General features: G+C 45.3%; 1 protein-coding gene across 4 annotated transcripts in view; it reads left to right on the forward strand.

The window, feature by feature from the left end:
* Positions 1–16,304, forward strand: part of PRKCE (protein kinase C epsilon) — a 533,961-nt gene that overhangs the window by 432,091 nt on the left and 85,566 nt on the right. For all 4 annotated transcript variants that reach the window (XM_003926751.4, XM_039477786.2, XM_010337457.3 and 1 more), the window contains one exon: positions 2,637–2,791. In XM_003926751.4, coding sequence (XP_003926800.1) covers positions 2,637–2,791 — 155 coding nt within the window. The remainder of the gene's footprint in view (positions 1–2,636; positions 2,792–16,304) is intronic.

Consider the following 16,304-nt stretch of genomic DNA (forward strand, 5'->3'; position numbering starts at 1 on the left):
GTGGTTATGCAATGGGCACCTCAGTGGCTGTCTCAGGTGGTGTGGTTCAGTGTTCAGTGAGTGATCTGGCTGTGCTTCCCATGTGAAAGGCGTATCCCAGTGCTCCAGGGCGGAGGCTCTCACAGTGTTGTCCCTGACCTGCCAGCATTGCCCAGGAACTTGTTAAAGGATGCAAATTTTCAGACTCCACCCCAGATCTTCTGACTCAGAAATCTGAGTAGGGGGCTCAGAAATCCATGTCCTAACAAGCTTCCATGTGATTCTAAAGCACAAGTTTAAGAGTCTTTGTTCTTGGAGGGAATCCTTGAAAAGACGAAAAGGAGACCAAAATCACGTATAATCCTTATATTGCACAGACGCGAGAAACCGGATTGGAGGAGAGTCAGTGTTTCTCAACCCCGGCCGCACATGGGAGTCACCTGAGGAGCTCTGACAACTACTGGGGCCGGGTTCCACTCTCAGGAGTTCTGATTCCAATGGTCTAGGGTTGGCCAGAGCATTTAATTTTTGACATGAGGATTTGACTGGAGATTGGATGATTGAATAAATAGTTGGCAAGGCAGCCCGTATACTTCTGATTACAAAAGTGTACTCTGGGGAGAAAACAAGGCAGGCCTTGAAGGCTAAGGGCAAGATAAATGGAAGAAAAGCTGGACTTCGGTGCTTTGTGAATACCAGTAAAGATGTAATAATTCTGGAGACCGACCGCAGTAGGGGTGAAGGTAGTTTGAATTAGTAACAATTCTTAACTATGGACTTTATTTTCAAAGAGATGCCAATAATAAGATAGATATGCTTCCTAAGTCAAGAAGCTCATTGGTAAATTTTACTGAGACTTAATGGAAAATAATATGCTAACATCCTCCTGGAAGCTTCACTTAGACTTTTTTTTTTTTTTTTTGAGACGAAGTCCCACTTTGTCGCCCAGGCTGGAGTGCAATGGTGTGATCCAGCTCACTGCAACCTCTACCTCCCAGGTTCAGCCGATTCTCCTGCCTCAGCCTCCCAAGTAGCTGGGACTACAGGTGCCCACCACCATGCCCAGCTAATTTTTTGTATTTTTAGGAGAGACTAGGTTTCACCATGTTAGCCAGGATGGTCTCGATTTCCTGACCGCATGATCCGCCCACTTCAGCCTCCCAAAGTGCTGGAATTACAGGCGTAAGCCACAGCGGCCAGCTGCACTTAGACTATTTCTGTGTGTTAAGAATGTGCTCTGCGTCTGTGGCCTCTCACCGTTTACTTCACTAACCTTCCTCTGCAACAGATCTGGTCAGTTTATTGGCCCCTAAACTTGCTCACTCCATTCCCACGTCCTGGTACTGGTTCCTGCCTCCCCTGACCCTTTTATCTCCAGGCCTAGCTCCATCTAAAATCCTACATGGCCTTCCAAGTCAGAGAGCTCCTTTTTCTCTGAATCTTTTTAGCACCTGGTGTCTTTCATGTGTTCAGCTCCTATTTTGTTTTTTATCATTCTGCCCATTTTCCATTTCCACTCCTGGATTGTAAGCTCCCCAGGACAACAGTGGTTTATAATTGTTTGCCCACACCTAGCAGAGTGTCCCACACCCTAGAAGCTTAGAATATAATAGTCGAGAAACCGTGCAAAGAGAATGTCAGTCCGTCCTCTCCCAACACGATCATGGATTGCGGGAAAGAAGGAGCCCCCCATAATGAGGCATGACTGTGGTTTGGCTGTTCTGGAGGCTGCCTTGAGGGAAGACGCCACAGGGGATCCTGGAAGGAGTATCCTCCAAAGGAAAAAGCGGCCCTCACAGTGAATGGAGGTTCGCAGTCTCATGATTCCACATTGCAAGCTATTGGCCTCCTAGGACTCCCTCAACAAATTACTGCAAACTTGGTGGCTTTAAACAATAGAAAAGTGTTCTTTCACAGTTCTGGAGGCCAGGCGTATAGCAGCACTGGGCCTCCATGAAGGTGCTGGCCACGCCCTTCTCCCTCCAGAGGCTCTGCCCCTTGCCTCCTCCAGCTTCCAGGGCTGTCTGCATCCTTTGGCTTGTGACTGTTTCACTCCCATCTCCACCTCTACGCCACTTGGCTTCCTCCTCCCTTTCTCAGGTCTCCCTCTACCTCCCTCTTCTAAGGACACTTAGGACTGTATTTAAGACCCACCCTGGTAATCCAGGATAATCTCCCTATCTCAAGATCCTTAACTTTGTTATATCTGCAGAATCCTTTTTTTTTTTTTTTTTTTTTTAGCCATATAAGGTAACATTTACACATTCAAGGGTTAGGACCTGGATATCTTTTAGAGGAGGATTGTTCGATTTTCCACATTTATAAAAGTAACTGGAGCCCCAAAAGGGCAGAGACTTGTCCAAGGCCACACTTCCAGTTAGCAACAGAAATTGAAGACCCAAGTCTCCTTTCTGCCTATTTTAGGCTTCTTCCACAAGACCAAGCTGATGGCCACTGAAGGAAGATGGCGAAAAAGTAAAACTGCTCTTCATCCCCTAATCTGTGTGCTTTATTCTTTTGACTTCTTTCTAGATCAGGTGCTACCAGGATTCACCCACCTTGAGTCCTGGTAACCTTACGCTGAGCTCACACTATGCGGGCCTGTGTGGGCAGCTGCAGTCAGATGACCCAAATGGCATTTTCTTCTCTCCTTTCAGGACCGCCTCTTTTTCGTCATGGAATATGTAAACGGTGGAGACCTCATGTTTCAGATTCAGCGCTCCCGAAAATTCGACGAGCCTCGTTCACGGTTTTATGCTGCAGAGGTCACGTCGGCCCTCATGTTCCTCCACCAGCATGGAGTCATCTACAGGTAGCCTCTTCTCTCCTCCTCTCTTTCCTGAAAGTGAAGAAAATAAAGAATGCTTCAGATACTTGAAATGACTTCAGTTCCTGCCTGCTCGTCTCTTAGCAACCTGCTTTAGATTAGTTGTTTGTTCCAGTTTGCTCACAGAGGACTTTTTGGGGGCTGTTTATTACTGTGAATGTTAGTATTGGAATGGCCCTGGGAGATTTGACCCACTGTTTGTGCCCGTTTTGATTTAAAGCTCAAGCAGGACATTTTAAAGGCTGGGTGCCAGGTGACCTTGGAGTGACCTTCATTTCTCTCTCCTCCACCCTCTTCCTTGAACATCAGGGCATTCTCTTTACGTTTTTCTTCTGTGCCACGAACTTCCTCCCCTTCCCAGTCTCTTGCCACTTCCTGAGTTTGTTTGGCTTAGTTGTCTCCAGCAGATAGAATCAGGGAAGGAGGAGTTGCTTGAGGGACTGGGGTTTATGATCTTGGGAATGGGAACTAGACAATATCCAACAGGAAGTGACTTTTTGCAGATCATCCAATCCTTTATTACTGCCCACTCCCCTTCCAAGAAACACACACACGTGCACACACACATATGCACGCACATGCACACACACACACACACACACACACACGCACACACGCACTAATTTTCCAGAAAGAGAAAGACTATTTAGGCAGGCTTTTCTATGAGGTCAGGAATTCTGGGGGGAGTAAATATTTATAATTAGCAACAAGGGCACTAAAGTTCCTTAAGGAACTTTAGTTTTCTTCATGGTGTTAATTTCTTTTCTTGGTCTTTGCTCCCCCGCCCCCCCCCCACCTTTTTTTAATTGTGTAGAACAGTAGCTGGTTTGGTTTAACCTAGAACTTGGTTACTCACCTGAACGTCACTAACCTGCTCCTGGGAGCAGTGCCCTGGCGAGATGTTCTTCAAGACCTCGAGTGGCCAACCCCACTCGCGGCTCCCCTTCCTTCTGCCATCTCTTAGCTTCCTTAGTCAGTGGTTTCCTTGAACCCATATAATAAAACCCATACTTCCTAGCCTGCCATTCACGGCCCTCTGCCATGGGAGCCCATGAGTGCTGCATATCCAATTACCACAAACGTAATGGCTTCAAACAGCACTCATCCATGATCTCACAGTTTCCATGGGTCGGGAGTCCAGGCGTGACTTATCTGCCTGCCCTGTTCAGGGTCTCACAAGGCTGTGATTGAGATGTCGTCAGGCTGCATTCTCATCTGAAGTTTGGGCTCATCTTTCAAGCCAATGTGCTTGTGGGTAGAATTTTTTTCTTTGTGGCTTTAGAACTCATGTAGCTTGATCCTTCAAGGCCAGCAGGAGAGCAGGTCTTTTCTGCTGCAAGTCACTAACTTCAGGAAAGGCCTGGACCTTCTGGACCTTCTTTCCAATGGCCCTAATCAGGCTTACCCATGATAATGTCCCTTTCGATTAACTCAAAGTCAGATGAGTAGGAGCCTTAGTTATATCTGCAAAATCCTTTTGCCATATAATGTCACATGATCCCAGTAGTGGTCTCACATCAGTTTTGCCATATTCTGTTGGTTAGAGGTAAGTTGCAGGTCCCACCTTACTCAAGGGCCAAAGATGATGGGATTATACCAGGGCATGACTTGGGGGTGACTTTGGGTAGTGTCTGCTACAGCTTCATACACCTTTCTCTCCTCAATTCCTACACCCCTTGTTTCAGACCCACAAAGATTCTTAGCTTTCCTCAAACTCACCTGCCAATTTCCAACTTAGCTCTGCTTCTGCCCTGCTTTGCACCTCCTCTGTCCAGCCCCTAAACTTCATGCAGCACTGCCTGCTCAGCCCTGTCAGCCGGAGCGAGTCTCTCCATCCCTCACACTTTCCTTTGTGAAGAAATTGCAGTTTGAGACTTTGATTGCTGCACCTGCCGCTGTTCACCTTGTGGTAGCATTGGACGTCCATATGGGATGCTTTTCTGCCCAGAGGAGATGCGGATGAGACATGAGCAGATGAGACATATTCAAGACCTGAGCAAGGGAGGCTTTTCTGCCCAAAGGAGACGCAGTTTAGTGTTTCTCAGAAAGACACCACACCTGTTAACAGGGCCCCGACGGCCCTGATGATCTTTTGGCCCTTATCCCCATTGCCACCCTTAAGGCATTCCAAATTACTTGCCATTATCCCCTAAATACCAATCCCTTTCACTTCTCCGAGGCTTTGCCCCCCTTGTCCCTAGGATTCGCTTGCTCCTAATCTGTGTCTTTATCAGTGGTTCCCAGTTCACATCCGTGATCTGACTGCCTCAGGGTCCCTGGTTTTAGGAGAATACAGATCCTGTAATACAGGGGGAGGGGAAGTAGGTAAGAGGATGGGTGAAAACAGAATGGTCATGAGTGGGTGATTGCTGGAGATGGATGATGGGCACTTGGAGTTCACTATTCTGTCTCCTTTCCTGCATGTTTTGCCATAATTGTAAACACAGATTCCAGAGTAATACTCCTGGAGCTATTGATTCAATAGCTCTGATATATGGAGTTCAGGAATTTGTGTTTTTAAAAAAGTGTTCCCGCTGGGCACGCTGGCTCACACCTGTAATCCCAGCACTTTGGGAGGCCGAAGCAGGTGGATCACGAGGTCAAGAGATTGAGACCATCCTGGACAACATGGTGAAACCCCATCTCTATTATTAAAAAAAAAAAAAATAGAGGCAGCTTGTAAAAAAGTGTTCCCTAGGTGATTTGGGGACCACAGCTCAAGAGAATTTCATTCTGTCCTCAGGACCTCATCAAGCGGCGGCCCAGCTGTGAGCGGCCTCCCCGACCCTGCAGCTGTGGTGGGATCATGCCTCCCTTGAGCAACACAACAGTCTCTATCATGTGCATTTTCCTTGTTCCCTCTGCCACCCTTGGGTTTTTAACTTGTGCTACCTCTTCTGTGATTGAGAACTCCACCTGAGAGTGCTTTCCTAGTTGATCTCAGACAGCACCCTACTTGCGGTAGATGATCAATAAGTATTTGTTCTTCTAGTTTCTACTGGCCCTGAGTCTTCCAATCCAGTGGGCTGCTACCTCACAGGTGGATATTTCTCCAGTCTTGGAAGCATTTCTAGTGCACAACATATTTTTTCCGTGACCCTAAAAAGCACCCCATTTCTAACCTTTTTTTATGGATTCATGGGGACCCTGTGGTCTGTTTCCCATGCTGCCTTGGTATCAACCTGCAAAAGACTCTGTGACGGGTTCTTTGGGGAAATCTGTATGAGGTTGACGGAGAAGTGGTGTGTAGGTGTTTGTGTGTTTCTGCCTGTTTGCTTGTGGCTGTTCTGATCCAGCCAGAGATCGTGTTTTGTGTGATGCAGGGAATTTATTTGGGAGATGGGCAAGACCAAGTTTAGGAGGACAAGCGTCATTGCTTAAGTTGAGATAGAATTTTCTAGCCTTCCTGTTGGAATTGATATACAAACTAATTAGCAGCTAACTGATCCGTGTCCAAGTAAGAGAAGGCATTTCTCTGGCTCACACTTGAAAGACAGCCCAAGCAGATAGGCACAATCTCCTTTTCCTCTGGTCTCTTTACCCATAGACAGCAGAGGGCGCTGTCTCTGTGTCCCCCTGCTGGGGCGGCCTGGCGGGAGGGGCTTGGGGGAAGGTGGTTCCTGTCCCGCATGCTGTAGTAGAACACATTAGATCACCTGTTTCCACCCTTCCTAATTATGGCGTCTGACCACCGGCCCTCCCCATACATTTGTAGACACTGTGGTGGGTTTTTGAAGGGTGGGCCTTCCCTCCGTGGTTGATTCGGGCAACGTTCCCCTCCTCAACATGCTGCTCAGTGCATATGCGTGTTTCTCTCCAAGCTGCTCAACTGCAGCAGCTGACTTTCAGAGAACGCTCCCTCTGTCCACATGTCATGAAGCAGAGATTTTGTGACGATGCCTCAGACAGTAAGGGGAGCAGGGGGGGCTTGGGAATAGAGCTGAAGGCTTGGCAGCCAGGAAGGCATCTTCTTATTCTTTAGTAATCTAGAAGCCAGGAGCGCTGTGCAGCAGAGGGTGGGGAAGAATGTAGATTCCACAGCCCTGACCACGTGTGCCCAAACTTTCTGCCTGCGTCCTCATCTACAAAGTGGGAATGATAGTTACACCTGCCTCACAAAGTTGTAGGGATTTCATGGGTGAACAGGTCTAAATAATTTTGAGTACTGCCTACCACACAGTAAGTTCTCGGCGAATGTCAGCCAGTCACATTATACCTCGAATTTACATTACTAAGATACAGTGAAAGAACATTAGAGATTTCTTATCCGGTCCAAAAGGGATGCCTGTAATCATGTTAGAAAAATGAATTCTTTCTTGTCCTTTTTTCTTCGTTCTCTCCTTCTGATAAAACTGAAGTCTCTCTTTTTTGAAATGATAAGTAGTAGTCAAAGGAAAAATAAAAATGTAAGCAGTGAAGAAAGGTGTAAAGTCAGATTTTCTTCATCAAACTCATAGATACCCAAGGGTAAACAGTTTAACAGTTTCTAGAGAACTCTCTGAGAAATCTTCTTGAGCAACTTACAGAACCTCTTTTTTACTGGTCTCCACTTGTGAAGTTCAGATTGTACCTGCCTTGTCTCCTTCGAAAGGTATCAGAGAGTGACTGCTGGAAGTCAGACTGTGATAGAGGATATTTTCATAGCCAGTGGGAAATGACAGAGCATCTTATTTATGTAACATATCATGAATAATTCACATTTCTCATTTTGAGCACTAAAATTTGTTTTTTACCGGAGGAGAAAGGTGTAATTATAAAGCTCTCCCTTCTTAAATTCCGCAAGCCTTTTGGTCTCTAATGAGCCCTCATCCTTACTCCCTGAGAGTCAGCCTTCCTTCCATGCCTGTCAGAATTGGGCAGAGGGGAGACAAAGGCAGACGAGGTGCCTCTGCCTTGGCCAAACCTAGATTCTTCTGTGCTCAGGAGGTGCTTAGAAAGGGCTTTCCTTGTTGACCATGATGTTTTCAAAAAGTCAAATGAGAATTAAGAGCCAGGGGCAGGCATGGTGGCTCATGCCTGTAATCCCAACACTTTAGGAGGGCAAGGTGGGAGGATCACCTGAGGTCAGGAGCTTGAGACCAGCCTGGCCAACATGATAAAACCCTGTCTCTATTAAAAATACAAAAATTAGCTGGGTATGGTGGTGGACACCTGTAATCCCAGCTACTCAGAAGGCTGAGGCAGGAGAATTGCTTGAACCTGGGAGGCGGAGGTTGCAGTGAGCTGAGATGGCGCCATTGCACTCCAGCCTGGGTGACAGTGCAAGACTCTCCCCACTCTCCCCACCCCCCAGAAAAAAAGAATTCAGTCAGAACCTCAGTGCACCTTGTCAACCTGTCTTAAATATCTTGTTATCTCTAGAGCCAGGGAACAAAGCCCAAAGGAGAGGCTTAGGTGGGGCTTTCCTAGAAGGAGCTGGGGTCATACTGAGGTCTCTAGTTGAGCCCTCTGAGCCAGGCCTCCATATGGAAAATGCATACGAAATTGTGATATAAATTTCAGTCCTGCCATCCTGCTAGTCTGAGGGGGAAGTGTGTGCCTTGATCTCTGGAATCGTATCCTGCCATTGGCACACAGTCAGGGATTTCCTGACTGGATGAAGGTCTTTAGTTAAACCTGACTTAATAACTGGAAGGTCTAATGTGTAGTCTCATCCTCTTTTAATACATTATCAAGTTATTTGATGCTCTAATACAAAGAAATGGAGGAAAAGGTAGAGGCATCTCTTTTTGCCTTTGAGTCTTCTAGGACTCACTGAGGGTACTTGGGGATCATTTTCCCCAGAGAGCATCATTCTCAGCTGTCAGTGTTACCCCACCCATTATAGAAACTCCTAAGGATGTAAGGATCGAGTCTCTAATGGGAAGAGATCAGCTCCACGGCAGAAATGATGAGCGAATGTTATATCAGGGAGCGCCTTGGATACTGCATAATCCAACTCCTTTGTTTTATAGATGTGGAACTTGGAAACTAAGATTGTGAAATAATTCACCCGAGTTTACACAATGAGATAGTATAAAGCTTAGCTGTTACTTTAGTCAAAGATATACGTGTAAATGAATCCGTTCTACAGGGTTTTTTGGGAAATAAAAAGCAGTTTTCTGCCCTCCTTCCCATCAGTTTCCCCTTCCAGAGAAGCAGCCACTTTCCACTCGTAGCTGGGTCTTTCAGTATGTACCTCTGTATTCCCAAATAACATTATCTTATTGTTACTTTTTTTTTTTTTTTTTTTTGAGACAGGGTCTTGCTCTGTCACCCAGGCTGCCATGCAGTGGTGCAATCGTAGCTCACTGCAACCTGGAACTCCTGGGTTCAAGCAGTCCTCCCACCTCAGCCTCCCGAAGTGCTGGGCTTACACAGGCATGAACCATTGCACTTAGCCCTATTATTCTAAAAACAATTATTCCAGGCATTATCTAGTGACTTTGCACTATGGAAGATGAAGATTTAGTTCTCTTTCTCACTCGTTCCACACCCCCACAGCCTATCACATATGCACACCCCTCCCACCCTCCCATCCTTTCAATATAGTTTACTGTAATTTTGGTTAAATGAATAGATAGTTACATTATCATGACTTTGAAATACGATTTGGAATTCCGTTATGTGGTGTGCTATAGTTATCTTTCCTTCTCAATGCATTTTGTTTGTTTGTTTTCCCTGGAGTTAATAATTACCTCTGTTTTCTATGTAATTATTATCAATTCAGCTACAAACTCTCGAAAAACTGTCCGTATCTCCTTTTAGGATGTTTAGATATGATCAGTATTCTATCAATTTTATATTCTTGGATACATTCTTCACCAGACCTTCTAAACTGCTCCAGTCTGAACAGTTACCCTCTGTCCTCTGTGCCTGCTGCAGGGCTGTCACCCTGGGATCCCACTTGACTTTCATCCTAGGCTTCTATTCCCCCTGTCCTGTCAAGTGTCTGATTCCAGTATCTCCTGCCTTCCTTTCTTTGTATACTGCCTCAATTTGGTGAAGCACCTTTAGTAGAGTTCTGATAACAAATATATAGGAGGTGTAATGTTGAGACTTCCCTTTAATACCTAAAATCATCTTTATTTTACTCTCAGACTTGATGAAGAGTTTGACTGGCATAGAATTCTAGATTAAAAAGCATTTTCAGAGTGAGATCATGTCCTTTGCAGGGTCATGGATGAAGCCGGAAGCTGTTATCCACAGCAAACTAACACAGGAACAGAAAACCAAACCCTGCATGTTCTCACTTAACAAGTGGGAGCTGAACGACGAGAACACATGGACACATGGTGGGGAACTACATACACTGGAGTCTGTCAGGGGTGGGCTGGGAGGGCGGGGAGAGGGAGAGCATCAGGAAGAATAGCTAATGGATGCTGGGCTTAATACCTAGGTGATGCGTTGATCTGTGCAGCAAACCACCATGGCATGCATTTACTTGTATAATAAACATGCACGTTTTGCATAAAAACCCAGAACTTAAAATGAAAGTTGAAGTTAAAAAAAGCATTTTCACTCAATTTTAAGGTATTGTTCCATTGTCTTCCAACTCTCAGTGTTACTATTAAGAAGTCTGAAGTCATTGGATTCTCAATCCTTTGTATAGATCCATTTTTCTTTTCCAGAAGCGTGTTAAAGCTTTGTCTCCATTATTCTAAAATTATTTAATGATGTGGTATAGGCCTGTTTTCATCTATTGCACTCACCCAGGATAGATCTCTTCCATTTAGAAAATTAACTCCTTCAGTTCTGGAAAATGTATTACTTATTTCTTTAATGATTCTTTCTCTTCTGTTTTCTCTTTCTGGGACTAGCATTCAAATATTGAACTAGACAACTTGGGGTTCACTGTAGACTGCTATGGGCGGCCACTTAGCTGGAGAACCTCAGACTGTCAGTATTGTTAGGCCTCTCCTCTTGGAGTGCTTCCAGAGTCCTGCCTAAGAGAGATGGCCTGGTGGACAGCACCGCAGGAACCAAGTGAAGCCGGGTTGGAGGACCTGGCTTCCAGAATACACATGTTTATTTAATTCTCCTATGTTCAGTACCATACCCTCATGCCCACCTACCCTCACCCCTTGCCTAGTCTGGAAATCCTGTTTCACTTCTCCAGAGGATAAAGCTCTAGGGACGGGGAAGCGGCCTTACCAAGTGAAAAAGAGAATATGGGCTTATAACTAGTTTTCAACCAAATCGCTTTTCTCTCTCTTCCATCACCCTCCTCTCTAGACTAACTGTTACTGCCTATTTCCTGAGCTTTGGGGCTAGGAGGGTAGAAATTCTGCAGAATGAATTCAGCTGCTCTAGACCTTCCTCACTGCTGGTTCAGAATTCAGCTTTCTTGGATCTACTAATTTAGTTGCCGCTCATCCATTTACTTTCCAGATCCCAACATTGCATTGTGTTTCTTTTCATATTCTCTCCATCCTCGTGCAGAGTTATAGGAAGGAAAGCAAACTAGTGGTAGGGATTCAAAATCTACTCTCTTTATCCAGAAGTGAATAAGAATGATAATAATAGCAGCAATGGCAGCAGCAACAACAATAACAGCAAAACACTTACTTAGCCTTTGTGTAGCCAGACACTATTCTAAACACTTCGCACGTATTATTTAGTCATCACACCAACCTTGTGCAGTAGCTGTTCTTACTGTCCACCGGATTTACGATCTTCCCAAAAAGGAGATCTTGTCAGATCCCACCACCATCACTGCCACTGTCAGGCCACCCTGTCCTCTTGGCTACCAGTCACAGTTTTACATGGGAAGCAACATTGTATGTTGGAGACAGCACAGAGTTTGGGGTCAGAAGAGTGAGACTGAATCCTGGGTCTGCGTTACCTCTGTTGTGTTTGCCTGGGTAGAATAATTACATTGTTTGAAATGCAGTTTTCTCACGGTACTGTGGGAATGATAATGCAAACCTCTCTGGACTGTTTTGCAAATCACGTGAGAAGACATTTGCCGGAGTGCTAAGTGCAGTCTTTGACACCTAGGAGGCGTCATCATTATTGGTTAGCCAGACAGCACAGTTCTAGAGTCAGAGGGTGAATGGGCTGAATCATGCCCCTGACCCCCAGATTCATATGTCAAAGTTCCAATCCCCAGTACCTCAGAATGTGATGGCGTTTGGAGATAGGGCCTTTAAAGAGGTAATTAAGGCAAAATGAGGTCATGTGGATGACCTAATCCAGCATGACTGATGGCCGTATAAGAAGAGGAGATTAGGGCACAGACAAGCCCAACGGAAGCCCTTATGAAGAAACTAGGAGAATATGGCTGTATTCTCTTGGCTTCTGCAAGCCAAGGAGAGAGACTCGGAAGAAACCAACCCTGACAGCACCTTGGTCTTAGACTTCTAGCCTTCGCAACTGTGAAAAAAATACATTCCTGTTAAGTCACTCAATCTGTAGATTTTTGTTATGGCAGTTCTAGCAAACAAATACTGAGAACCTCAAATACTAGTTCAAGTCCTAGTATTGCCACTTACTAACTGTGTGGTGTTGGTCAAATGTCCTCATCTCTCTGAGCCATAGTTTCCTCATCTGTAAAATGGCACCACTAATATACATTAAAATAAGATGGCAAGGCCTGTGGACTTGGCATAAATTATAATAGTTAAATAAGCTACGGGGCATAAAAATATCTCCAGGGTTGTTTGGGGGCTCAGCCAGTGCCTGAGGAGTTACAGGTACCCTCACGATAACGGCAGTGCAGTAACACCGCAATCTGGGAGGAGCAGGTTGGTGGATATGCGAGTCTCTTTCGCAGGCTGAGGGCCCAGATCTCACAACCAGGTGATGGTTCATTCCTGTGGTCACTTTGGGACCCAGGGACAGGATACATAGCCACTGATAAATGTGCATGACAGTAATCAATGGGCTAGAACAGCTGACAGACGTACTTGCATTATGAAGCTGCAAAGTCTGACTTTGGTGCCTTGACTTCCCTATTGTACCCAACCACCTTCATGAGAACCCAACCCCATGCCCTGATCCCTATGTGAGCTGCTTCGACGAAGAAGCTGACTTTGGAAACGTACACTTTAGTCATGAGAGTCATTCTGTCCCTCTTCCATGTCATATAAATGAAGGACTTGTTCTCCTAATAAAGCATGAGTTTTTCAGGAGTCATCACTTTTTTATGGGTCCAAATCTGCTTGAGGCTGAGACTATCTTTATCCCAAACTGATTCCACGCAGTGTTACCTGCCAATGACAGTTGAGGGGTGAAATCATTATGACCTAACAAAGGGGAAGGGAGGAGGAGATAGGAGAGACCGAGCTGGCTGGGATGAAAGCCAAGTTTACATTCCTTGGAGGAAGCCACGTTATTGCTGACCAGCTTAGAAGTAGAATTCTGACTGCCATTGACATCAGAGGTTCAGAGCAAACAGGAAGTTTGGAACCAAGGGGAAATTCCTGATTAAATTTGTTTGAGTCTTTCAGCTAGTAATGTGTGTCCAAAGCAAAAATTATGAGGCACCCTGTCATCTCTTATTTTTGTGTCTTTTATGGTAGCTCGTAGAGAGCTGATAACCCATAATAGTGGTTAAGGGCACAACGCTGGAACCCACGGGCTCCAGCTCTGACTCTGTGCTAGTTAGATATGTGTTGTTGGGCAAAGAACTCAACTTCCCTTAATCTCAGTTTCTTCATCTGTTAAATGGGGTTATTACCTCCCCCCACAGAAATATTGTGAGAATCAAATGAGAGTTAATATAAGTAAAGCAGTAATAACTGGCTCTAGTACCAAGTCATTGCTCACAAAATGTCAGTTTCTGCTTTTATTATCATTGTTATTCTATTTTGCAAGTGGCTGAGTGCACAGTTCATAAGATTCACTTTGTCCATCTCAAAAATGGGGATGAATGTATCCTGCTAGTTGGCAAATTGATGAAAACACTTTGTCTGGTTAGAGTCTTCCAAACAAGGGCTAATTTGAGAAGGGGAATTTGATATCTATATATTTTATTGTATGACTCTGCTGTGTTCTATAGAAAGTAGAAGTCTTGGAACAATTATTGCTACAATATATATTCAACAGCCAGTACTGAATGCTCTAAGGCTCAGTCATATGATTTTTGTTTCTTCATGTCTTTGGCTAATGATTGAGCTACTAAAAATGGAAATTGTTTTACAATTGGTAGCTTTGCCATGGTAAGCAGAGTCCTGCGTGAATGTTTGAAGCTGGTCTCTGTGGTCCCTCCCAGTTGGCTGTGTTTGTTTCAAGATGACTCAGGGCTAGCGGTGGGGTGAGTAGGAGAGTGGTGGGGAGTACCACGGTGAGCTGAGGCAGTGGAGGCTACACTTAATTGAGTTTGCTTCCCTCTTTCGTCATGCAGCAGCAAGCTAACGAGTCATACTGCTAATTGTTGCCACCTTCTCTCTCCTTGCTTCTGGGTCTCTTCTTCCACCATTCTTGGTCAATTAATTCTCATAAGCAAGGAGTTGGGTTCCTTTCTTGCTCAGAAATCAGCCAGGACTCTGTTATCAAAATCACATCCAGACTGTTCTGCCACTTACTTGAAGCCATGCATAAGCTGACCCTGCCCCTAGCTTCCTCTCTGGGGTTTGTACGCTGGTCTCCAACCCCACAAGATAACCTTTTTCTATCTCTTCAAGGGATTCTCCAGCCAAGCTCCTCTTTGAGTCACTACTTGAGCCTAACAGGGATGCTCATTGACTGGCCTTTGACACACCCATACACAATATGCATTTATTACCAAGATCCTGGGCAGCAGCAGTCACAACACAACACGTTTCCACTACTCTGTGCCTTTGCTCAGGAATACAAGACCTTTTCCTGGAATAACTTTCTGTGTGTGCTAGCGTTTTCATCCTTTGAGATTTAGCTTCAGCTCATTTTTCCTGGCTCTTTCCAGTGAAATTAGTTATTTCTTCCTCCTGTTAACATTGCAACTGCTACATTATATTCTAGCACTTCTTAGACTGCATTGCAGCTATTTCTTGGTTGACTGCTCCTACAGAGTTTCCACGGGTTATGATACATCTATAGTTATACCCAATGGCCCATGATTTCTTGACTAACCTATTTACGTTTATCAAGGAAACAGCTTCAGGGAGGAGAGGGAATTGCCTAAGCATATTTGGCTACAGGATACATTTCCTGATGGACTTCTCACTGGACCACCCTTCCCCTGGGCCGCCTTTCTGTGTGCATGGTCCCATTTCACCTGTCTTTTTAGTCTTCATGAGGTCTGGTTGGTGAGTGGCTGCAGTGGAAAGAATACTGAGTTAGGAATTAGGGACCAGAACTCCAATAAAGCTCAGTCGTAGTTGGGTGGCCTTGGGCAAATGACTTCTCCTTGCTGGGTCTCAGTTTTCCTCCCTACAAAATATGGTGGCCGGATTAGATGATCTAGCTCTGTGATCCTAAGATTGTTTGGTCTTGGAATGCCTTGAATGGCATCTGAAAATGAATTTCTGAAAATACTGTTAAAATTACCTCAGTGGGGCTCCAGAAGGTAACTGATTCCAGGTAGCAAGAGTGCCCCTGAGGAGCATTTCAGAGATCCTGGCCCGCAATTCCTGCCTTTCCTTGGAACGTGAGACTTCATCAGCCAGTGGTCCTGTGCTCTGCTCTCTGTATGTCAAATCACCACCTGTGGGTTTTCCTCCCTCTCTAATTTACCCAGAGTTCTCCCTCTTAACCAAAACAAATAGCTTTTTGGGAATCTGATGTTGCCAAGTTTAAGTATTTGCCTCTTTGGCAAGCAGAGCTCCCTCAAGGGGCCGTAACCAACCACGAGAGCAAGAACTGGTGGCCGAGGAGCAGGGATGCTTGCTCAGAAGTCCTGGTCCTGTCAGGATGGAGAATGCCACGCCCCTGTGACAACATCCTCTTGGAAGTGGGGCATCTCTGATGAAATCCCCTCCCTTGTTGGAAATCTGCTCTTGCAAAAGCATTCATCAGAAGGGTTTCTTTCTAGATTTGTACTTTTGTCTGGGGAAGCAACTAAGAAAAAAATCTGTTGTTTGGAGAGCAGTGTAATTTAAGCAGACATTCATTTATTCAGTCAACAGGCAACTACTAAGTCATTGTTGCTGTGCCAGGTGTAGGAATCCAAGATGCATGGCAAGGAAGAGAGGCACATACTGTTGTATGTGCCTCCACCCTCTTGTTGAGTCAATCTTTCCTTCCTTCCTTCCTTCTTTCCGGAGTCTTGCTCTGTTGCCCAGGCTGTACTACAGTGGTACTATCTTAGATCACTGCAACCTCCGCCTCCCAGGTTCAGCTGATTCTCCTACCTCAGCCTCCCAAGTAGCTGGGATTACAAGGCATCCACTACCACACCTGGCTTATTTTTGTATTTTTAGTACAGATGGGGTTTCACCATGTTGGCTGGCTCGTCTTGAACTCCTGACCTCAAGTGATCTGTCCGCCTTGGCCTCCCAAAGTGCTGGGATTACAGGTGTGAGCCACCATGCCTGGCCTATTTCTTTCTTTCTTTTTTTAACTGATAACCAGAGAGAGAGTCTCTGCTCCCTGGCAC

The sequence above is a fragment of the Saimiri boliviensis genome, chromosome 1, assembly GCF_048565385.1.
Source record: "Saimiri boliviensis isolate mSaiBol1 chromosome 1, mSaiBol1.pri, whole genome shotgun sequence".
Lineage (NCBI taxonomy): Eukaryota > Metazoa > Chordata > Mammalia > Primates > Cebidae > Saimiri > Saimiri boliviensis.